This window comes from Copadichromis virginalis, linkage group LG16, assembly GCF_057382275.1.
Source record: "Copadichromis virginalis isolate Kocher_CV1m ecotype Utaka linkage group LG16, C_Virginalis_male_GT1.1, whole genome shotgun sequence".
Lineage (NCBI taxonomy): Eukaryota > Metazoa > Chordata > Actinopteri > Cichliformes > Cichlidae > Copadichromis > Copadichromis virginalis.
The window spans coordinates 23,036,116-23,060,634 of NC_140633.1; the positions used below are offsets into that span (position 1 = coordinate 23,036,116).

Genomic DNA, 24,519 nt, shown 5'->3' on the forward strand with positions numbered 1-24,519 from the left:
TTTTTTAAATTCTGTTGTTATAATGCAAAGCTCTGCTTGAAAACCGTGTGTCCTTGCATGTCAGAACCAATGGTGATAGCAATTATTGTGGACTGAAGCAAGACCCCAAACTCTCAGTGTGCAGTTTAAAAGGTTTATTTGACAGGAATTCAAATATAACAACAAAGACTTGCAGCTGGGGGATTATGGTTCTCCACACAGGAAGTGACTTCTGTCAGAAAGACGAAGGAGGTTAATCCGTGTTGCTGGTAAGTTCTGAAGCCTTTAATGTTTGAACTGAATTGGATTCTTACTTGAGTATTCTAAGCAAAGAGGCAGTGAGGAAAGTGACCGGCCAGGAGGCAGGTGTTGGTGGAGGGTTGAGAGGCAGGTGAGTAATTCCACAATTCCTTTGTGCAGGAGCGGACAAGTCCAGAATATCAGGTAAGTATTTTCCACAGGGGGAGAGCTCTTTAGTCAGCATGATGATGTTAGCTCAGGCAACTTTTAGTTTTTTCTCTCAGTTTTCCTTTTAATTATTTGACTTTTTCTATTTGTTTATTATTTATATCCTATGTGTTTTTATTATTTAGTTTCAATGTACAGTACTTTGTGTCAGCTGTGGTTGTTTTAAAGTGCTCTATAAATAAAGATGGGTGGATGGGGTGGAACCTGGACATCAGAAAGCCTGATTTTAACAATCAAACAATTATAGTCTGGCAAAGAATCAAATCCTGAGGTGGTCCTTAAATACTGTTGAGTGATGATCAGATAAGAAGCAAGCACATTGGCTGAAGAGCAGGAAACCAGTAGGCACTGCCAGCAGGAGCCCAGAGTTTACTCTGCCCCCCTCCACCTGAGAGAAGAGGAAAGAGCGTGACGAGAGAGAGAGAGGGAGAGAGAGAGAGAGAGAGCAACAAAGGACAACAACCCTGACCATTCTTGGACAGTGACAAGACATTCATACGGCCCTTACTTTGATATGTGTCACTCACCTGAACTTTGTTGCATACTTACCAATTAATTCACTGAACTGGTCTCAAAAGTCCCCAGATCACAGTCCTTTTAAGCATCCTTGGAATGTGAATGGAGCAGCTACCCAAAGGACCCAAAGGATAAGTTGCCAATGCCCTGATTTCAGACAATACGAGACACCACCAGAGGTCACCTGTCCACACCACAATGGCTCAAAACTGAGTTTAATGTTGATCATCGAGTATCTTATATATTTACACTTTTGTGAAAGCCTGCAGTTTAAAGCTTTGTGTTTGTTTTGTAGTCAGGCAAGAGACAAATGAAAAGTTTCGGCATTTACTCTAAAATTTCTGTTTAAAATTCTGAAAACTTAATTACATTGGCACTGGTACCAATTAACTGAGGTCAGCATCCTCCTGTTTGTGCTAATTTTTATTGCCAGCTAACCGAAGCCAGATCTGTGCACTGTAGAACAACTGCTCCCTAACGTTTATTCCGAGCAAAATGCCGTCTGACTATTTTTTCTCTATTTACTTTTTCTTTATCCGTCTGAGGAAATCAGTCTACAGGCTGTCAGAAAAAGCCATGTAAGTCGGGAAAGTACTTCTTTTTAAAAATCCATTAGCACAATATAAAAGTTAAAACATAAAGGTTTGACATCCTTACACACAGAACTTTGAAAATAGAAAAAAAATATTTTTTTAACAGTGTGTTCCTTTAATATTTCTTAATACATCATATACAGAACACAAGCAACTATTTATTCCCACACCACATACATTCAAACCAGCAGGCTGTCATCATTATGTGTCTAATCAAATAACTATGAATACTAGAATAAATCAATCAAAAATTAGAATCAGGTTTCGATTTTAAAGCCGATTAACTTCTATAATATTTTCTGTTGTCTATGTGCAAAAACATAGAGCATCAGAAAAATGCTTATTTAGACTTATTTCTTGTAATCTTTGAAGATCACCTCATTTTTAAATTGCACTTTATTAGAACCATCTGACTCTAAATGTGTTTGTTTGTGATTAGAGATGCCAAAAATATGCTTCAAGAGAACAGAGAAAGTAACGTACACGCTTTTCAGCCCACACAGTCACAGTGTCTGCTATGCTCATACACTCATGCATCTCTTTCTGTTCTGACATAAGAGAGACCGTGTCTCTGAGGCTTTGACTGTTGGATGCAACAGCATTGGACAGGACACAGGAGTTCAATATGCTCATTTATACTGAAGCCAATTTGTACAGTTTTTGATCTATGGCCCACATTTTTAAATCACTCCTGTCTGGGTCTCCTGTTTCTTCTTACTTTATGTTTTATGACCCCCTCAATTCCACATACCTTTCTATAGCAATGGATTTGCCATTATAATTCATCATTATTTGTACTGGTAGCTAACTTTAGGGCGATGAGGTTTGCATATATGCAGTAGCACACTCAATCAGATGCTCCTGTCAAATGCTAATTTGTGTCCAAAGCTGTCAAATGCTCAACTCTCTTTTGTTAATGTAAACGCCAGCAGATAATTAACAAATGGGCCATTACTATCATTTCCCAGCAGTAAACGCTCACAACTGCCAGATGACACTGACACAATCAGGCTCCGGTATCCAGAGGAGGGTGACGTCAGTGTCAACATCAACCGGAGAGCACGAGTCTCAGACCTTCTTTAGTAATCTCTGTGCACACACGGCTCAAATATGGCTCCCCACAGTGCTTCCCAGACTCCCCAGACTGTGAATTTAATTAAACAGTGTGAAATTAATTAATCAGTGGGGTGGCAGGTAAAAGGACTTCTCACTGGAACTGCTCACGCAACCAAGACAGGCATTTCATGTGTGCTGACAGTTATTAATTTGCTGTATGTTTGATTATAATGTTTCTATATAGAGATGCTGAAATTCCGAGAGATTAAAAGAGCTTGGCATGGGAAAAAAAAGTCATGCAAATTATCAAAATAACAGCTCCCGAAAATCAAAGTGTAAACCTGTGTTTGATCTGTTCTATCAATTAATTAAAAATTTCAGTTCTGTATAATAATGTGGTGCAAATTAGATGGAAATGAGATAAAATATTCATTTAGTTATCTGGGGAATCTGCCTGGAGGGCTTTTTAGTCTTCAGTCTGGCTCAAAATGCTGTCCATATGGCAATTATGTACAGTAGTGTTGCAGGAGGATTGGTCTGATGCCTACTGGCAGAGAGGAGCCTGCCTGTGACAAACTGCTGCTAGGATCTGATGTGAGTTGAGGGAGATAATGAGGCTGTTGTAAGCCTTAAGTATAGAGCCTGCCCCCGGGGTGGCATATCTAAGTGCTCAGGCTTCTTCATTGTTGCACGTGCTGCTGAGGATTAGAAACACATTTACTTTTTTCTTCATAAACTTTGTCAGTACTTCCTGCAACTCTTTAGACAACTTCTGCTTTCATGTGGAAAGCCTCTTGACATTGCTTTGTGGAGGAGCTTTTTTTTCTTTTTCTTTTTTTTTTTGTGGTTTGTAGATGTGAAGTCTTGATTTGATTCTGCTTTGAGCTATCTATAGCTCTTTTTAAGCACCCCACCAGAGAATGTGAATGTTCTGGGGTACATCCTACGGTGACTGAAGTTGAGACAAACGGCATATTTCAATTGAGAATCTTTTTAATATTTATTACATTGGCATGGCATTTCAAATTAAAATTTACTGACAAGGTAAAAAATGTGATATGGGTGAGGTGGTTTAATTTATATTGTTGATTATACAGGATCCTCTCAGGGAGCCCGTGCCTGCTGTGATTTAATGATACCTGCCCACCTCTTGTGAGAAACATCCACTGCAGGTTGGATGCCTCCACCACCGCACTAACTGTCACATATATACAGCGTGTCCCCAGGAAACCATTGGTGCAAACTCCAGCACTGTGTCCAATTTAGACCTACAGCACACTACAGGTTTTCTATTTGAGTGTAACAGGGACACCATGCAACCAAGTGCAATACACAGAAAAAAAGAAAATCCCTGCAATGTGTGCAGAGTACTCGAGTGACCCAGGAGAATTGCCGTAATGTTTCATTACATAGAAAGCAATTTGTGGAATGCAGGCAAGTCTGCAGACATTATTTACAGACATTAACTTACTGAAATAAGCAAGACAGACTTCTTTAGACAATATTAGCAGGCATTTAATTAATAGCCATTCGGGAGTTGCATAGGAGAGTGTCTTGAAAGAGAGGGAGAGAGGCAAGCAGACAGTGTAGCCAATGGCAAGGAAACTTCAGAGAGACCTACTGGGCAGAACTGCAAGTGGTCACTCAACCATGGGATTAAAAAGCATTTAAGCCTTGTACCAGGACACCCCAACCCCCACTTCATCCAGCCGTGTATATCTGACCATTCAGGAAAAAAGAAAAGACAAATGTTTGGAGCCTGGTGCAAAACTGTGGGTTACAGGTTTTTCACAACGCCAGCATCTATAAATGTATTGCGGTGCCTTCTTGGAGAAAAAACATAATGAGCCAGCCTAAAAGGGTTTCTGTGTTCTGGTTAAGGTGCAAAATGGGCTGTCACTACTGTTTATTTCATTCGTGTCTGCATGTAATGAAAAAACATGCAATCAAATGTAGGACACGTTGACTAGAGTGGTTCACTTCACACTCCTGTTCACACTTCTAATGCCTCTTGGGTAACAACTGGCAATTTATGACAGGCTATTGACATATTTATAGGGGGCTCTAGTGAGCGCACGGGCTTGATTAGTACAAATCCATGCAGCAAACTAGCTGGGTTTCCCAAAGTGATTTTTTTTTTCAGTTCAATTTTGGTGCCAAGAGGATGTTGGAGAAAAAAAGCTTTTGATTCGGTGATCACCAGCGCACCACAGCACCCCACCTGCCTATACTTGTTTTGATGGGCAATGATGAAAGCGCAGGTGGACGCGAGAAAGCTCCCCTCCCTCGTCAGCTACCAACTCCTCATCTCTGTGGTTTCCTATTAGCACAGGAGTGGAGGTTTGCAGTCTGGCTGCTGGGCACAGTGGGTCAGTGCTCACAAAGCTCTGTTTGTTCCCTGGCCTGCAGGGCTCCCAGGGTAAGCTTGGCTCCAGAGGGGAGACAAACAAAAAGGCACCACTGTCTCGCACACTGAAGTGATCTCCAACACATTCGTCTTTTCTTCACAACAGGGGTACATTTCTCTTCTTAGGAGAGGAATGGCAAAAGGAAACAAGTTCTTTAGAAACAGGGCCTGAGGATAACAAAACTGCTGTTGTTCTGAGCTATGTATTTTTCTCAGTTTAAATGCCATTTTGAGTTGTTGCTTGTAATATATATATATATATGTGTGTGTGTGTGTGTGTGATACATACATATATATGTATATATATATATATATATATATATGTGTGTGTTTTCTTTGGTTGTCATTTCTATTTGTCTAGCTTTTTATTGAGCTACAGTATCAACACATTCTGAGTGAAACCAGTGGAAAATGACAAAAATACCATGCACATCGCCTGCTGTACCTCTGTCTGTAGAAAGCCTATACGTATTATCTATTGCCGCATTGAACTATAGCAGGTGGAAACAGTACACAAAAAGGTTCCTCCTTTGATTAATAATTTCAAGGTGTCTTTTACACCCGTATGTGCTGTCTGCCTGTGATTTCGAAGGATGAAATAATGTGCAGGATAGTCTTACAGCTGCCGTCAGGTCAGACATTACTGTTGTGCAGCAATCTGCAGTCCAAGTATAACTCCATTATTGAGGGGACTTTAAAATGGGAGCTGTGTGACACACAGCGGGATGATTTAGTTTAATGACCATGGCAGTGACAGCACTGTGATGGAAATTGGACTCCCCCTGCAAATTTACATCACTTGAGGGTAGTTGGGGCTCTTTTAGCGGCTGCACTCCAGAGCACGAGCCATCAGGAGGTCCTGGATATGTCATGCTTGTCACCTTCCTTTAAGTGTATCTGTAGACGTGGGAGAGGGATTAATATTATATTGCCTACGGAAGCACAGAGGCCGTCTTATCAGCACTGCAGATGTGATAAGCACCTCTACCCCCATGAAAACCAAAAAGAAGGAAAAAAATCTCCAAGCAAAAAGACAAGCATCTCTTTGTGTTGTTTCCGCACACCGCTTCTGAGTTTCAATGCAGCTTTAGTGGCAGATATGGTGTAATTTCACATCTGTTGTAATTTGATGTGCCTGGATCAACCTCTGTGAAATCGTCTTGATCACAACATGGCTCCTCTCAATTATTTAGAAAGTGGGCATATGGCTTTAGAGATACTAATCTCATTTCTTTTGATTTTTGAGGTATTCGGAATAGGATACTACACCACAAGTCCCAGAAAGAGGTACTAAAAAAACAGTTTCTGTGATCATGTTTTCTGGAGGCTTTGCATTCTGCCTTTTTTCATAGAAAAAAAATATTTAATAAAGAAAAAATGTCACTTTTATGGAAACATTTTCCATCATTGCCATGACACTCATCTCACATTAGTTCACATCAATGCAGATGTCAGTGTGCACAAATTGTATTGCCCTCAAACTGATTCTGAGCTGTGAATGGAATGGCAACCATTGCTGTCACTTCAGTTTTATCAGGAAAACATGCAGTGGAACCATGGTAACAACATGTGACACAAAAAGCATCTACATCAAAGCCAGCATATACTGTAATTAGAATTTATTGAAGCCTGTCAGAAAAGGTACATGATCTGCTGAGCCTTTGGATTCAGTCCAGTGCCTTCCATTAAACACAGTACAGTGCATTAAGCCTGGTCATGACACGATACAAAAATGAATGCACTGATTTCTGAATCCGCATCTGCAAATAAGAACATTACATGTATGCATTTCCGAATAATTGTATCTAAAAAAAAATGTAGCATTCCTATCAAGATGAAAAACTTGTCATGTATAGTATACGATCATTGGCCACTTAGGTACATGCATTCAGCTGCTTTGTGCTAAAGAAAATTTCTAATCAGCCAATAGTATGGCAACAATGGTCAAGATGACCTGATGAAGTTTAAACTGAGCAGTGACTTTGAATGTGGTATGGTTGCTGGTTACAGGTTGGCTGGAACTGTTGATCTACTGGGAATTTCCTACACAATCATCTTTAGGATTTACAGAGAAGGGATTTTTTTTTTAAAAGCGAAAATGTCCAGTGAGCATCAATTCTCTGGGTGAAAATGCACAACCTGAGTCTCTGTTTCTGCTGATACATTCGGATCATAGGGTCAGGTGTAAGCACACATGAAAGCATGGATCTATATTGCCTTGAATCAATGGTTCAGGCTGTTGCTGCTGGTGATGTAATGGTGTGGGGGATGTTTTTTTCACACACTTTGGGCCCTGTAGTATCAAATGAGCTTAACTGATCAATTAAAGACCAGAGCCTACCTGGTCTTTAAATGCCAATCTCTTTATCTTTATCTTTCTTTATCTTTTAATAGCTGCTTCCAATAGTATAACACCCAATGTCGCAAGGTTAAAATCATCTCAATATGTTTTCTTTTTTTTTTTAACTGAACAGTACGTTTACTCAAATGGTCTCCACAGTTACCAAATCTCAATGCAATAGAGCAACTTTGGGATGTGGTGTAACAGAAGGGATCACGGATGTGCAGCCAACAAATCTGCACAAACTGTATGATGTTGTCATGTCAATATGACCAAAAATATTTTAGGAATCTATGCCATGAAGAATTAAGGCACCTCTGAGGGCAAAAGAAGGGTCAACCATGTACTAGTAAGGTGTACCTAATAAAGTGGCTGGTGATGGTATATATGCTACAATAAAAATGGTCACATTGAAACACTTTGCATATCACGCTAGCAGGCATAGCTTTCTGGTAGATGCTAATAAAAAGAGAAATCTGATATTTGTGTGCAGATCTGAAAAAGAAGCTGAGCTGCAAAGCACACATGTGCACACACATTTGCTCACATATGTTGTGTGTTCTTTTACACAACTCCAAAAATGCGTGCCACCCACCAGCGACAAGGCATGATGACTCGACAAGCTACCTGGCACCCTCTGTAGTTGTAAGGCCAAGGCCAGTAGCCCCGCAGAGGCTCACACACTTTCTGGCAGTGAGTGTAGCTGCGTTGGCATTCGGAGCAGCAGATCCCCTGGTGGTCTAACATGGTGTCAAAGGTCAGGGCGCTTTCCTCTCCGGCCCCTCTGCTGCGCTGCATTTAAAGGAACCAATGTTGATTTTTAATAGCAATCGTGTTTAAGAAAAAAAAAAATATATATATTTTTTTAATATTCATTTGCAATTCAAATGTTTTGAAGAACTTCTCATCCTCTCAAGTATGTGACTGCAGTTCTTGAAGGCAGCATGAATTTTTATAACCGGTGGGAGTTTTCACTTCAGTTCATAAGTTCATCAAGTTGGAACGGCAGATATTACCCAAGTGACCTGTAATTACAGCTGCCAGTATGACACCTTAACAACAACAGCAGTAAGTATGTACCTCCTACAGCCAGCAGAAATACAGGAACCACTTAAACACATTTCCACGCCTTGAACTTCTATCAGTGTGAAAATACATTTAACAAGGCTGCCATCTTCAGAGTCCTGATGTAGTCCTCTATTAAAGTGTTGACAAAACAGAGTGACGTAAATTCATAATGAGCCTTAAAGGGTTGCTTCAAGGCTCTATATAAGCTTCTTGATCAAAAATTCACCAACTCTTGAGACTTGTTTACCATAAACAGCACTGTGGATGAAGAGACTCACTTGATAGGGGTTTTCGGGGTTGTCTGCTGACCCCACAGCTGACTGCGCCCCCTCCTCCTCTTCTTCCACAACTCTGGAGGTGTCATTCTCTGTGTGACTCACCAGGTCCCCCTCCTCGGCAGCTGCCTCAACCTCCTCCATGTTAAACTGCCGCTTGGCTCGATGCGTGTCTCTCTTTTTCCTCTCCCCATCTGTTAGAGCAGTCGCAAGAGGCAAGAGTATTGGGTCAACATACAGAGGAAGCCATACATGTCCTCAGAGCTCAATCCTACATAGCTGGAGCTGTCTCAGATGTCTTGAATAATTAAATTAGCAGCAGTGATATCAAGCAGTCTTGCATATTTCAAGATCATTCTTTTTTAATACAAGACTCTGCGAGTCTTTTTTTGGTGTTGGGCTCTGAATGTGGTGTATGTTCAAGATGTTCGAGTGCTTTTCCAACTTCTAAGACAAGACTGTAAATTTTACAAGTGTGTCAGCAGATAAGCAGGGCAAACATAACTAAGGTTTTAATAAGCAATGAGCAACATGCAGATTGATCGAAGGCCAGTCTTCCTAGATTATGATGCTGTGTACAGCAACTAAACAGAACAGAAGGAAACCTTTTAGATATGTCGGTCTGAGCCAGTAAATGGGAAGCTCCCCACAAAGATCCAGAATTTTCTTGCTCAGAAACCTGGTGTCCTTCAGCGGCTGCTCTGCTGCAACCCAAATAAGGAACTCCTCATCAAAGCTCACTGGCATTAATTCATCTGTCTGACAGAGGGCGAAAAAAAGACAGACAATGTCCTTGAATTACTTTGAAGGAAAAAGAAATTTAAGCTGTAATCTCTCTCCTTTTTTTTCTTTTCAATATACAACGGTCTGTATCAAGTAGTTTGCACGTACCAGGTCAAACATCACCATCTCTTTGTCGTGAGCTCCCATGGGAGGAAGTTTGGCTTTGATTTGGGATTTTATATAGCACTTGTCTCCTCCAAAGAAGCGGATTCCAGTCACTCCCTGCACCAAATCACAGAGATGCCATGTTTACACTCAAGGCTTTGCGACTTTGCTAAGCACACAGAAGGTCTCAGCTGAGCTACCTTGGGAAGCGAGAACAAGGACAAACTTACTCACAATTTGAAAGTCATGAATTTCCACAGCTTCCTCAGCTCCACTCCCGGTTTTAAATCTCTCAAGATTGTTGTCAGAATCAATTTCCATGGAGCCCTCCCTCACCTCCCCGTTGATGTTCATACTGTAATGAACATTATAAACCTGGCAGCATTCAAAGTGGGATGTTAAAATGACTGATTAGTCGAGTTATGTAAATGACACAGTAGCAAACACGAGAGAAGAGAGATAGAAAACAAGCTTCACGTTGCTTGTGTTATTCCCCAGCACAGTCATCAGTCACAAAATCCTCTGTAGTTTTACCACACTGAGAATTTGAGTAAAGCACCACAGGAGATGCTGTTACAGACCTTGATGGGGATGTTTGCCCTACAGGTGAGCTCATTAGTACACAAATAAACATTACACTATTTCTTATAAGATGGAAATGAATTCCAGGATCAATTTATGTAGTTTCTATGTGTTGCAAACAAAATTAAAGATGCATTTTTACAGTCCGAATTGTGATGGTTGTTGACGGCGCTTCCAAGAGATTAATATACATATCACAGAGCTGAAAACAACCATGCCCATTTAAATTTCCATCATTAAAGGATTCTGAAAAGTACTCGCGGCGTGCTCCTCACCAAAAGCATCCCTGTCACATTCACTCACAGATATTTGTTATTGAAGGGGCAATGCAATAACTACCTTTTTTTCAACGCTTACATTTTTATCGCTCCCCTTCTGCAGATAGAGAGTAGCCACGGATGCACACAACATTAAAACTGCACCAACAATGACAACCACGGCTCCAAATCTCAGGGGACGGCTGAGTGTAGCAGAGGTTGGTGTGCTGCAGGTGCTTTGTCCCTGAAAGTTCAGAGTAAGCAAAGTAAGAAGTGACACACACACTGAGCCAGGACAAGAGAAACATCCCTGGAAAGCTTTAGGTTTTCCTTAGTCGACAGCTTTATTAAAATGTCACAGATGTCAGTTCTATTTCTAATAAAAAGCTAATAAGGTTTCCTTACCGGAGGCCTGCAGTGCTCAAAACACCAAGATCCACAAGTTGTATTTTGCACTTTTTCCATAATCTCTCTTATTGTGTCTTGTATGAACCGTTCTCTGCTTGCTTCTCCTCCGAGAATAGGTTTGTCCACCAGAAGAGTTTTTTCTAGCCCTTAGGTGTGAATGACGTAGAGTTAATTTACTTCACTTGAGCAAAATTCTTCATCTGAATGTTACCTGTATTTCCATATTGCTCAAAGCAAGGTGGCCACCCTGTGGTATCAAGCTAAAACAAGGCTTAAGCAGCTCTGAGTTCACGACAGACGGACTGGTGCCGTGTTTTATGGACAGGGATGCAATTGTTGGTCAAAGGAATGTTATGTGACCTTTGAGTCAGTGATTGTTTGGAAAAGAATATATAACCTGTCACGACAGCTACAGATGAGGGACAGATTAAAGGAGGGAAAAATGCCTTAAAGTCACTCAGTCGGGTGTTGGTACACTGTGTGACACCACAGTTGCATCAGAATTCCTTTGTGTTACAGGTTTAAATGAACTTAAAACACCTGAGTTTCCTAACGTGTTTGCAGCCGGTTATAATTCTAGACAACGGGGAGTAGCAATTTTAATACATAAAAATGTTAATTTTACAGTACTCGATACAGTTATAGATCCAGAGGGTAGATTTCTAATTATTAAACTATCAATATTGAACAAAAAACTATGTATTGTTAGTATATATGGTCCAAATGTTGATGAACCCTCATTCTTCCACGGTTTTTTTAGTGCACTCTCTGAGCACCTTGATTGCACACTCATTCTTGGCGGTGACCTCAACCTTGGACTAAATGAAGACATGGATAGGCTCAACACAACAGGAACTCAGCGTAATTGGCAGTCCACAAATATAATCAAACAGTATATGAACGACTTTGGTCTTTGCGATGCATGGCGCTCTCTTCACCCCACCAGTAAGGAATATACTTTTTTCTCGCATGTTCATCACTCTTACTCTCGTCTGGATTATTTTTTGGTCAGCAGCTCACTGCTGTGTGACATTTCAGACACTGAGATTCATCCTATAGCTGTCAGCGATCATGCTCCTGTATCTTTAACACTAATGCACAAGAATAATACTACGCCAAGTAAAAACTGGAGATTTAATATATCACTACTTAAAGATGAAGACTTTATTAAATACTTTAAAAAGGAATGGACTTCATATTTAGACTTTAATGACACTCCCGGAATATCTGCTTCTGTTCTATGGGAAGCAGGGAAAGCTGTGATGAGAGGTAAAATAATTTCTTTCTCATCACACAAAAAGAAAGAAGAAAACAAAAATATTCAGGAATTAGAAAAAAACATCAAATCACTAGAAGAAGCCTACGCGTCCCACCAAGATCAGGAAACATTGAACAAAATATGCAAAACAAAACTAGAATTAAATGAAACTATTAATAAAAAAACACAATTCCTTATACAAAGACTTCGCTTGCAGAATTTTGAACACAGTAACAAATCAGGTCGATTTCTAGCTAACCAGCTAAAAATAAATAAAGAAAAAATAACTATATGTGCTGCTAAAGATTTATCGGGGAACACAATATATGATCCTGGAAGAATAAACAACATTTTTAGGGACTTCTATGAAACTTTATACTCACCACAAATAAACCCATCTAAAAATGAAATTGATCTGTTTCTTGACAACGTAACTCTTCCAAAATTACTAGACAGTCAAGCAATGGAACTGGATTCGCCACTGACGCCAAGTGAACTCCAGGAAGCCCTGATAAGTATGCCCAATAATAAGGCTCCAGGTCCAGACGGCTTCCCTGCAGAATTCTACAAAGAATTCTGGACAATTTTGGCACCAGTATTCCACAGCATGTTGCAGGAAATCGAGGAAAAGGGCAGACTACCACCAAATATGAATTCTGCCAACATTAGTCTCCTGCTAAAACCAGGCAAAGACCCTTTATTTCCCTCAAGCTATCGTCCAATTTCTCTTTTAAATGTAGACCTTAAAATAATCTGCAAAGCTCTCTCAAAGAGATTAGAGAAAATGACCCCCCTCTTAATTCATCCTGACCAAACTGGTTTCATAAAAGGTCGGCACTCCTCAACAAACACTCGTAGATTACTTAATTTAATAGACTACTCATACGATAAAAACATCGAAACCATAATATTATCTCTAGATGCAGAAAAAGCATTTGACAGAGTTAATTGGAAATTTTTATTCGCAACTTTACACAAATTTGGTTTTGGAAACTCTTTCATAAACTGGATAAGAATATTATACAATTCCCCAACGGCTCGTATCAGAACAAATGACCAGACATCCTCCAGCTTCTGTCTCCTGAGGGGCACCAGACAGGGATGCCCACTCTCCCCTTCACTTTTTGCAATTTTTATCGAACCTCTAGCAGCAGCATTTAGACAGGCTACAACAATTAAGGGCATAAAATGTAAGAACATAGAACATAAAATCAGTCTCTATGCGGATGATGTGTTGCTTTTTCTGCAAAACACACAAACCAACCTCTCTGAGGTAATTACTTTAATAAACTGGTTTTCAAGAGTTTCAGATTATTCAATTAACTGGCCAAAATCTACAGTTCTCCCCATTAACTGCTCCTTCCATAATTCTTCCTCTGCCCCACTGCAATCCGGAAATATTAAATATTTAGGTATTAATGTCTCTCCTAAGCTTTCAGACTTAACTAAACTAAACCACATCCCACTTCTAAAGAAAGTAGAAGGCGATCTGACTAGATGGAAATCTTTACCCATATCACTCATGGGAAGGGTCGCCACTATAAAAATGATGATCTTGCCAAAAATAAATTACTTATTTTTGATGATCCCTAACAAACCATCACAAGATTGGTTCAGATCTCTGGATTCATATATTTCCAAATTCCTTTGGAAAGATAAACCCCCGCGTATTAGCTTAAAAACGCTACAAAGAACCAAGGATAGAGGAGGATTAGATCTGCCTAATTTTCACCAATACTTCTTAGCCAACAGACTTCAGTTCATCTCAGAATGGTTAAAACATACCTTCTTAGTTGAGCCCTGGCTAGATGTTGAACAGGCACTATGCAAGGATCTAGAGATTTCAGACCTACCATTTATTAGCTCAAACATCAAAAGACATGAATGCTTTAAAAGTATCAACATCAGCTTTTCTCTAACAGCATGGTGGGAGTTTCTAAAAATAACGGAGTCTTCATTAATCCCATGCAAACGTACACCTATCTGGAATAACCCTGACATATTACAAAACAATAATATGATTAATTTCCCAGAATGGAGTTGTAAAGGAATTAAATACTTAGAACATATATTAGAGGGAACAGAATTTATTCCATTTGACAGACTAGTTGAACAATATGGGATCAACAAGACAAGGTTTTTAGAATATCAACAAATTAAATCCATAGTAAAAAAGAAATTTAACCTCAGTCAAGTTGAATTACAAACACCACTAAGTGCGGCACATTTTCTTACTCTTAAATCCCCCAAATTATTATCTAAAATATACAGAACACTTTCTAAATTAGATGAATCAATATCCCTTCCTACTGCAAAGTGGGAAGCAGATTTATCAGTCAGCTTAGACCAAAACTTCTGGTCTCAGATTTGCTTAAAAACTTTTAAATTAATTAAAAATCCCAGTCTGCAATTAATACAATACAAAATACTTCATAGAGTGCACTATACAGGTCATCGGATGTTCAAGATGGGCTTTACATCTTCCAACAACTGCTCACACTGTCAAGGCAATACACCAGACAATTACATCCACGCTCTTTGGTTCTGTCCACCAGTTCAGAAGTTTTGGCGCGAGATATGTGAAGACTTATCAAAGTGTCTGAAATGTAACATTCCAACTTCCCCCTTAGTGTGTCTACTGGGCAGCTTAGATAATGTCACTTCAGAAAAGAATATCGCCCATATGATCTTCACTGCCCTATGCATAGCCAAGAAAACAGTCCTCATGAACTGGAAAAATAAAAATAATCTTAATTCTAACCAATATAGAAATTATCTATTAGATTACATTAGTCTTGACACAGCCTCTGCCACCACATCAGATCAATTGCTCTGGGCCCCTTTTATCAGCTCCATCACCTAGTGGGGGTGGGGGGTCATAGTTTGGTCCCGCCTTCACTGTTGTGATTGGTGAGGGGGTAGGGACAGGCTTAGGGCGTCGGGGGGTTCCCCGGAGACATCTTCCTTGGGGGGCTCAACCCGGGGTAGCGGTCACGTCCGGTTGGGGGCTCTGTTGGCTCTCAGGTGACTGTTTCCTCGCGGCTGCGTGCAGCGGGGCTAGGGGAGGGTCTGTGCTGACGGACGTGGGTTACTGACCTGGCAACCTGGCTGCCCCTGGGTGGGTCCGGGATGGGCGTGAGGTTCTGGGGGCGCTCCGTCTCTGGGCTGGGGCCCGGGCCGGGCCTCGGGGGCTTGGGTCCTGGTTGGTGTGTTGCCGGGGTTGTGGGCGGGTGGGTGCATGGGGGCCCGGCCCTGGAGCAGGGTGCCGCCGGTGCGTCGAGCCGCCTGGGGGGCTCTTCAACTGGTGGGGGGGATGGTCACATCTTGCAGGAGCTTTCTTCTCTTCAGGAACTCTCTGCAGGAGGGGGAGATACAGGAGAGGTGGAGGAAGATCTCAGCCTGGGCGTTTACCGTCTTATGTAGTCTGGAAGATGTGTGGATGGTGGGGTGGGTGCAGTTTTCTCTGTGGTGGGGTTGGGTGGACTGTCCAGGGCTCTGTGGAGCCGGAGGGCGCTACTGCACTGGGCCCCGGTCTGATGGGCCTGGGCCCCCCTTCCCTGGCGAGTCGCGGAGGGTGGGAGTGCCTACTGGGGTCAGCGGGGGAGCTGGCCCCAGGGAAGGGTTACCTGCCCCTCCCTTCCTTCCCTCCCCATCTCCAGCTGCCTCCCTCTTCCCGCTCCTCCACAACCACCCACACATGCAGGGCCTTGGAGTGGGGGTATGTCACCAGGGTGCAGAGGAGGCTACCCCCCCCCCCCCCCCCTGTCCCCTGTCCCCTTCTGGCTGCCTCTGCCTCAATTTTATCCCACAACTTAGACATTCACATTATTCACACTCTCATTACACATACATATAGGATCTTGGGGGTGGGCACAATCATGGAGTCCAAATTACCATCAGGGTGTATACCTCACCCCTGACGTCGTTGCCCACCTCTCAATTTTAAATACACTTAGTCATTGAGGGCTAGCAGGAGGGACCATGCGCTTACCTGCTGCTCCTTGGCAGGTAGCTCCATGCCCTCCTGGGTTTTAATTGCACCTTAGAACACATATGCATCAACACTACAATGAGCGGGTGGAGGGAGGTTTGGAGTCTTCTCCCACCCCCATTCTCTGCGGCCTGCTGGAGCGGGAGGGCTAGTAGGAGGAGTTGGCCGTCCGACTGCGGTCTGGGGTGTGGGGCCTCCCTGCTGCTGCGGAGTCGGGGTGGTCTGCCTCTCCCCACCGCAGGGAAAAGGGTAACACCACCTGGGTCTGGGTGCAATTCCCCCCTCCAGGGGCAAGGGTACCTAGACCCGGTTTGTAGAGTACGCTTGGGGAGTGTGATTGTGTATACAGCGTCTCTTTATGTCTGTCTCCACGTTGGTTGAGTGTGGAGTGAGTGCATATGAGAGCATGAGGGTGGGAATGGATGTTTGTGTCTGTGTGTGCCTGTATGTCTGTGTCTATATGTCAGGTTGGGTATCAGACGCCACCTCTCTGGGGACACCTCAGGCCCTCCAAGGTTTGGAGGCCTATCTCCACCCACCACCACTTCCCCTGCCGGTGGCGGACTCCCTCAGGTGTCGGTGTGTTGGTGGTTCTTTGTGCCTGGGGGTGGGCGTCCGGGTACACACCGGCTCACTCCTTGGCGGCCGCTTGTCGGGGCCTGGGGCCTGGGGCTCGCTCGGGCCCCTTTGGAGGTGGGGTGCCCCCGGCCTCTCGGCCTGGGGCTCGGTCACTCAGGCACAGCTGGGGGCCGGCGGAGCTCACGGGCGCGTCACTGCAACTCCCCCTGACTTCTGCTCCGCGGCTGCTGGGCGAGCCCTCATCTGGGACTCTCCTCAGCTCTTACTGGAACAGTGGCGCGGCTGCCCCTCTGTTGGTCTTCCATGGTCTCTTGTGTTCTGGGGGCCTCTGGATGTCTGGAGTTTTGATCTCCTCCATACCCGCTTCACACCCTGGAGGACGGGGCTGTGGCCCCCCCACACTCCCTAGCAGATCATTACATGGAGAAACCTTTGGAATGCAAGCATGCTGATCCACACAGGTATGCACACATGGGTATTCACAGACGCGGACTAAAGCTTTCTTGGCTGCTACCTCAAAGCACACTGTGCGCTGTCTATCTTGCGTGCTGCACAATATCGTTTATTATTTAGTAAATATTGATATCTATGACTAGCTAGTTTATTGTGATGGTGCTTTGTTTTCTCTATTATTATGTTGCTCTTTGTTGTTTGCTGTCTCCTCTGTTTGTTTTTTTTGTTTGCTTTTTTTTTTTCTCCATACAGGTGACCCAGGAGTTCTTTTTTTTTCTTTCTCTCTCTTCCCCCCCCCTTCTCACCGTCTCTTCTCCCCTTTGGTTTTCTTTCTTTCTCTCCCCCTCTTTCTCTCATTCATTCCCCCTGTCCTATTTATTAAAAAAAAAAAAAAAAAATGACAAAGGATGAACTGAAGCTCTGCCATCACGTAATGTCGCATACTGCTGTTTCTGATGTCATTTAGAAAAAAAAAAAAAAAAAAGAATTCCTTTGTGTGCTCATTTGAGTTGAAATCTGGTGATTACACTGGCCATAACAAGAACACATTGATGATTTATTGCTTCCTAAATAGCAGAATTATTTTTAGATGCTATGAATATATTATAATCATCAAACGATTCACTGACATATTGCCATTTTGGAAGACACCACCCAGGATGGAAATGATGAAATTTATATCCGAACAATGTCTTAGCTTTAATTTCTCCCCTTTTCTCACCGTTCTGTGTTCTTGTATGTGTTTGCTGCCGATTTTCTGCATTTGCTTGGCTGTTAGAGATTCCAGATTAAAGTAATGCACTATAATTCTAGTAAAACTTGGATAGAGAAGCTTTCATGCTCTTTGTAAGTCTTTATATTACGAGATGATACAAGAGCACACAGACTGGAAGTAATGTACACATTCATGCACGCACACACATAGACAGAACCTTTGCTGAATTATGAATTGTTTCATCTGACTAGAGGAGAAAGGACATTTTGCGGTGATGTAGTCTTTATCACAGCTTAAAGAAAATTGCATGAAAAGAGATTTAAATGTAAAGTGCTGCTGTTTCTTAGAAAAAGATAAAATCACAGTTTTAAAACCACATAAGCTGAGGGGCAATCACAAAAGGTGAGGGGAATATTTGACCATTAAAATAATGCGCTCACGGAATAGAAAAAATACTCTTATTACTTTAGAAACAATGATAAATCACTGTGTTCTTTACAATAGTTGACAATATCTACACAAAAACAAATATTGTTTGTTATATAACACTTTTATTTTTAAAAAAACAACCTGAATAATGGGGGTGTTGCTTTTTTAATTCCCCGAGTGACTGTAAGTACATTTGACTGGCAATGCATTATTTGCATGCTAATTGAGGCAGCACAGTAAGTATATTGTGTACAATGACAAGACAGTGACATTGGCTTGTGCTTGTCATCAATTTTGCTGTGATGGTTGGAGAACCTCATTTTATTTATTGCAGCCTATAAGCCTTTAAGGGAAATTAAATGCATTCAGTTGGCTAATTGAGGTTATTCTGTATGCTTTGTGAATAGGACAAAAGGTTGTACTCTGCCTGTAAGATTACAGCTAGGCCCTACAAGCCCAGGATTTTTTTAATAGTACTGAACAAAAAAAACAAAACAAAAAACAACTTCTCTTTATTAAATTGAAACTGTTTATTTGTGCAACAATGTGATAAAATCTACCACAAACATGGTAATCTTTCACGTTGATTGTTTTCCACAGCAGAAAGGCCCTTCTCAGCCTAAATGTCCACAGGTCATGCCCCTTAAATATTAACACATGCTTTTAAAAATTCATAATAAAATTCCTTTTTACATTGAATCATTATGAAAAATATATTATTAATAATGTAAAAAATCTTGCATATTACACATGATACAATGAACAGTCTTATATGAGTCAAAAGACACATGACTTACTACAAAACACTGCAACAATCCAACATAGAGTCTATTAAGATTAAGAAGTATTATACAGTATAGAGACAGCACAGAGGAAAAAAAAATCTCCCTTAGTGACTGTTTGATCTGTCATTTAAGCTTTCTTAAGTTTTTGTATACTCTGGGATGGAAATTTCGTCTGTTTCCTGTATTCTCGCTGGTGTCGGTGGACCAACGAGAATGTAATCAAATTCCTGGTGTTGAACTTTTTCATACACACTCTGAAGACCGCTGGTTTTGGGCATGTGAGGTGGGTAGTAGTTTTCCCTTCTGGTGTCCCTGGGAAGTGAAGCTGTCTTGGAAAATGTTGACAGATGGGGACCGCAGGCCAGGCTCCTGTTTGGTCTTGTAGCTGAAGGGCTCCAGCATCGGTCCGAGTGTCCCAGCACTTTGCACTCATTCGTACATGCCCAGAGACCTGTGAAAAACAGTGGTGCTGTCAGGATGTGATATGAATACAGTTGCTGGCTCACCTAGTTGAGTGTGTTTGATAAATGAAAGATCTCAGCTCAAGTCCAAATGATTCGTCACAATGCATCCAGTGTACAGTTAAATCAGTCAAAATGTTACCAGTGAAGTGGTAAAGAGGTTATGTTTTTATTATATCCAGTTATAAACCACATAATCTCCTTTTTTTTCTTTGTACCTCAAGAAACTGCTCTCATATGCTGTTATTTGACTTATTTTCTCTCTAGATATATGTTTCACTTACTGTTCGTTGGGGGTGACTCTTTTTTGTGCACATCTCCACTTATATCAGAATCGCTGTCATTGAAGTCACTGTCTCCTTTTCCACTGTCCTTGCCGCTGATGTGGGGATCTCTTGCTGAGATTGTTGTGAATGAATTGCCCTTCCATATTGTTATCGGCCTGACAGTTTCTTTCCCATATCCTGGTAGTGTAGAATATCCCTGCAGAGATTTAAACACATTCATGGAGATTTTGAGTCTAAATACAAAGAAAACAAAAGAAAACAAAACAAGAAAACAAATTAGATTACCTTTTAAATGGACATACCTTTAATTTACCCTCCATAACCCTGTTGTTTGAATCAAACATCCCTGCTGTCTGTCTGCCATCCTCGCAGCCTGTCTCCATTGTGTTGCTGCTGGCCAATGGAGGATTCTCTGGAAATGGATGGGCATCAAACACTTTGCCTTTGTGGTTTTGATTTAATGAATCAATGTGTCCACTTTCAACTTTCTCCACATTTGGAATTTCTTCTTTATCATCACTTCCCCCATCCCCTGTCTCCTTTTTCCGGCGGCTGCAAATGGTTGTGATGAGAATGATAGCCACCAGGAGAACAGAGCAACTGCCTGCCAGGACAATGATTATGGCTACGGACATGTCCCATTCAAAGGGCTCCTCATTGCCATTTTGAGCTGAGGAAGGTAAACTTGGTAGAGCACCTTCTACGAAACTGAAATGTATTGTAGCTGTGGAGGTAAGTGCGGGGGATCCATTGTCAGCGACTGACACTGTGACTTTGACATTGTCTGCGATATCATACGTCAGCTGTCGACCCACATGCACCTTGCCTGTGTCTTTGTTGATAGAGAAACCCAGGTTTCCCCCCTCGGTGATTTTATAGGACAGCTGTGCATTTATGCCTTCATCAGCATCTGTTGCCTTTATCTGGGTTACCACATAACCTGCAGGTGCATCTTTAGGCAGGAAAACTTCAGCAGATCCTTTGTAAAGGGGGGGCTCTATGATAGAAGGCTGGTTGTCATTCTGATCAACTATTTTTAATCTGATGACAGCTCTGCTCTGAAGCTGTGGTGACCCCCCATCACTTGCTTGAATGTGTACATCTAGCTGTTTCATAACTTCGTAATTAAAGCTTCTGAGTGCATATATAGAGCCAGACACTGAGTTAAGAGACACAAATGTGTTCACTGGGGATCCCATGATAACGCTCTCCACAAGCCTGTAAGTAATTTTCCCATTGTTGCCCAGATCCGCGTCGGTGGCCTCAACTGTGGTGATGTAAGCACCCGGAGCATTGTTTTCTACCACTGAAACTTCATAGACAGCTTTAGCGAAGTGAGGGGCGTTGTCATTCTCGTCCGTGAGTCTTATGGTGTACTGAGTGATTTTTCTCAGTGGGGGTGACCCGAAATCCTCAGCCATGACTGTCAAGTTATACTCACTAATCCGCTCTCTGTCTAGGGCTACTGCTGTAACTATCATGTAGCTGTCCTCGTACGCCTGTCGGAGTTTGAAATGGTCGTGGCCGTATAACGTGCAGTAGACTTGGCTGTTAACTCCAGAGTCTCTGTCCATGGTGCTGATGAGCGCCACCAGACTGTCCTTGTCTGCCGCCTCGCTGATGTATGCAATGCCAGTTGTAATGGAGGTCATAGGGGTGATGCTGATTTCTGGGGCATTGTCATTAACGTCGGTGACGTGAATTATGATTTTGCACACGGAGGGGGTGGGGTTGGGTCCCAGATCAGTCGCCTGCACGTCTAGCTCATAGGTGCTTTTGTCCTCAAAATCCACGGGGCCCCTGAGAGTGAGGCGACCTGATTTGTTATCCACTTGGAAAAGTTGTCGGATCTCATGAGAAACCTGTTTTCCGAACCCGTAAACGACCTCTCCGTTTAAGCCCTCATCAGCATCAACTGCGTTTAAGTCCAGTATAACAGTGCCGACAGGCGCGTCCTCTGGCAAACTGACTGAGAAACTATTTTGGTCGAAAACTGGACTGTTGTCATTAAAGTCGGTCACTTTTATAGTTATCTTTGTTGACCCCGATCGGTACGGATTTCCTCCGTCTGTGGCGACCAGCTCTACAGTGTATGATGATTGAGTCTCCCTGTCTAGCTCTTTCATTAGTACCAATTCCGCATATTTAACCCCATCCGCTCTCAGGAGCACATCAATGGTAAAATGACTGTTTACGGAAATTTGATAGCTTTGGATGTAGTTTGACCCGACATCAGCGTCCACAGCCGGGTCTAAAGGGATGCGGGACCCAACAGCTGCATTCTCTGAGATTTCCACTATAGACTCCTTGCTTGGAAACTCCGGAGAGTTGTCATTGATGTCCTTTATTTCCACCTCAACGTGAATCAATTTGTAGCGATCTTTTGAGAAATTAACCACGTCAAAAGTAATCAGACACTGTAGAGAATGTCTGCAGATTCTCTCCCTGTCAACTCGTTCTCCGACAGTGAGTTCCCCGTCGCTTTCTCTCACCCTGATGAATGAATCGTTGAATTGTTTCATCATCCTGAAATTGCTCTTGGAGGAATGAGACAGACTCAAGGACATGTCCTTGGCAAGGTTTCCGATGACCGTACCTGGTGCGTTCTCCTCATTGGTCTGATATCTGATAGTATTTCCCTCGGACCGAACCCACGAGGCAAATAAAAATTGATGGATTGAGAATATTAAAATCCACCGGTGCCAATAAGTTTTAAATTTGCCCCCTATCATCTTCGTAGTAATCTTCCTCTCGGTAAGCAGCCTCATTGTGTGCAGGAGAGAGCAGTTCACCTCTGGAGCGAGCTCTCCATACAGCTCCCGCTTTTATGAACTGAAGTGTGCTGAAAGTGAAAGTTGCTTGCTCCTTGCGCGCAGCCAGTCAGATACGCTTGTTGCCTCGCCTTCAACAGCTCAAAATTCTGCAGTGGCGGGGTTTATACAGCTGCTGATGCTAATGAGACGAAGTGTGACCAATCCCTCGCTTTAGAATTAAAAATACCCCCTTATGAAAAAGGAAAAAAAAAAAGCTCTGAGCCTTTTCTTTTTTTCTTCTTCAGAATGCACACTGAAGGAAGTTGCAAAACAGAAATAAGGGCAGAGAGATATGGCAGTCCTTGAAGATAGTTCCTGTAGTGTTTATCGTCTTATTACAGCCATTACCGAGTGATGGTTTTATTCAGCGAAAGCCTATTTCTTTTTCTTTTGATGTCTAGTGTATTTCTGTTGAGCGTGCCTGTGCGCGAGCAGATATGTGCAAGTGTGCGCGCTCTTACACAAATGTCTGCATACACTCACAAGACCAGCTCAATTGTTTTTGGTGAACTGAGCAAGGTTTTTCTTCGGGGCTCAGTTAACACGAGAACAGTTTAATTATCTAGAAACAAATCCGCATTAAATTGTCTACGTCTCCCCTCTGAGTAAAGGGTGGCGCTATATTGATCTCTTGGTGTGGCAGGAGCTGAAATATCTTTTTCTTATATCTTACTTGTATAAGGGAAAATAAGAAAAGAGGAATATACAACCGCCTGCACCCCTCAAATTTGTCAAATCAATCAATAAAAAGATACCAGTATACATTTTAGGGGTCTTTAGTCTTCTTTCTGTTGCTTCAGAAAGACATCTTAGCAAAAAAAACCAAACAAAAGCATTTTAAATTGTATCTACAGGCACTTTGTTGCTAGCAGAAAAACACATCATTTGTTCCAATTTCTTTAATTGGATCTACAAAAATGCCAAAGATAGCACCGTTTGACAGGGATAAAATTTTATTTTTGCACCAACAAGGTGACTCCCAAGGATCTGCTAGGTCAAAACGCGGCATATCTTGGGCATATATCAACATGGTGTGCACTGTGTATAAAAAAAAAACAGAGGAAACTGGACAAATGGGAAATAAAAGCATATCTGCATCGCATCTAAAAATATCTACAGAGATGAGCAATATCTAAAGTCATGTCCTTAAAAAACCTGACATAATACTCGAGAGATGCATCTGCCCCTTTAGTTGATCCATCTATTGTTCCCTGAAAGCTCATCAGAAATGTTCTCAGTGGAAAGGCAGCTGTCAACAAGCCATTTTAAAGCAATGGAACCAGAGAGAAAATCTTTAGATATGCCAAATTATACAACAACTGGGCTGAAAATCAGTGTTAACAAGTTTTATTGAGTGATGGATTCAAGTTTGAAAGTCTTGGTTTGAAACATCATCAATATGTACAGAGGAGGTCAGAAAAGAGATACAATAATGAGTTTCTACTGCTATCTGTAAAACATAGTGGAGGCTCTGTCGTGGCTTGGAGTTGAATTTTTGCCAGTGCTTTCAGGGATTTGTCGAAACTGAACATTACAGTAATCCCACACAATATTAGAAGCAATAATGGCAAACATAACTGTTAAGTTGTTTGGTATGGGAACACTGTTTAGTTATACAGACCTATTTTTACTTTACACTATGCTAAAAGCAGCAACGGCCCAGATGAGCATCTATTCTGCATCTAGTTAGCTAGCTATTATCATTTATTTTTGTGATTAGTGAGATTATATAAAATATTAAAACTTAAGTAAGTGCTGAACAACAAAGCATAATGTTAATACTTTGATGTCTGCATCTATGAAAAAATAATTTTGGAGGGAATATTTATTTTTCCATTTGTCTCCCCTGCAGGCAGCCAGCAGCTACATTCAGGTACTTGCGTCACATTACCTCTGCAGATGTTCCTTAA

At 41.9% G+C, this 24,519-nt stretch overlaps 2 protein-coding genes across 2 annotated transcripts; both read right to left on the minus strand.

The window, feature by feature from the left end:
• Positions 1-7,907: 7,907 nt before the first annotated feature.
• Positions 7,908-9,912, minus strand: cnmd (chondromodulin). Its single transcript, XM_085435147.1, has 5 exons — positions 9,826-9,912; positions 9,595-9,708; positions 9,309-9,462; positions 8,707-8,897; positions 7,908-8,152 (listed from the first exon to the last, which is right to left on the minus strand). The coding sequence occupies exons 1-5, from the start codon at positions 9,910-9,912 to the stop codon at positions 7,925-7,927; spliced, it is 774 nt and encodes a 257-aa protein (XP_085291273.1). The 3' UTR covers positions 7,908-7,924.
• Positions 9,913-18,776: 8,864 nt separating this feature from the next.
• Positions 18,777-22,707, minus strand: pcdh8.2 (protocadherin 8, tandem duplication 2). Its single transcript, XM_085433885.1, has 3 exons — positions 20,099-22,707; positions 19,794-19,992; positions 18,777-19,499 (listed from the first exon to the last, which is right to left on the minus strand). Exons 1-3 carry the CDS (start codon positions 22,562-22,564, stop codon positions 19,186-19,188), a joined length of 2,979 nt encoding a protein of 992 aa, XP_085290011.1. The 5' UTR covers positions 22,565-22,707; the 3' UTR covers positions 18,777-19,185.
• Positions 22,708-24,519: the final 1,812 nt, after the last annotated feature.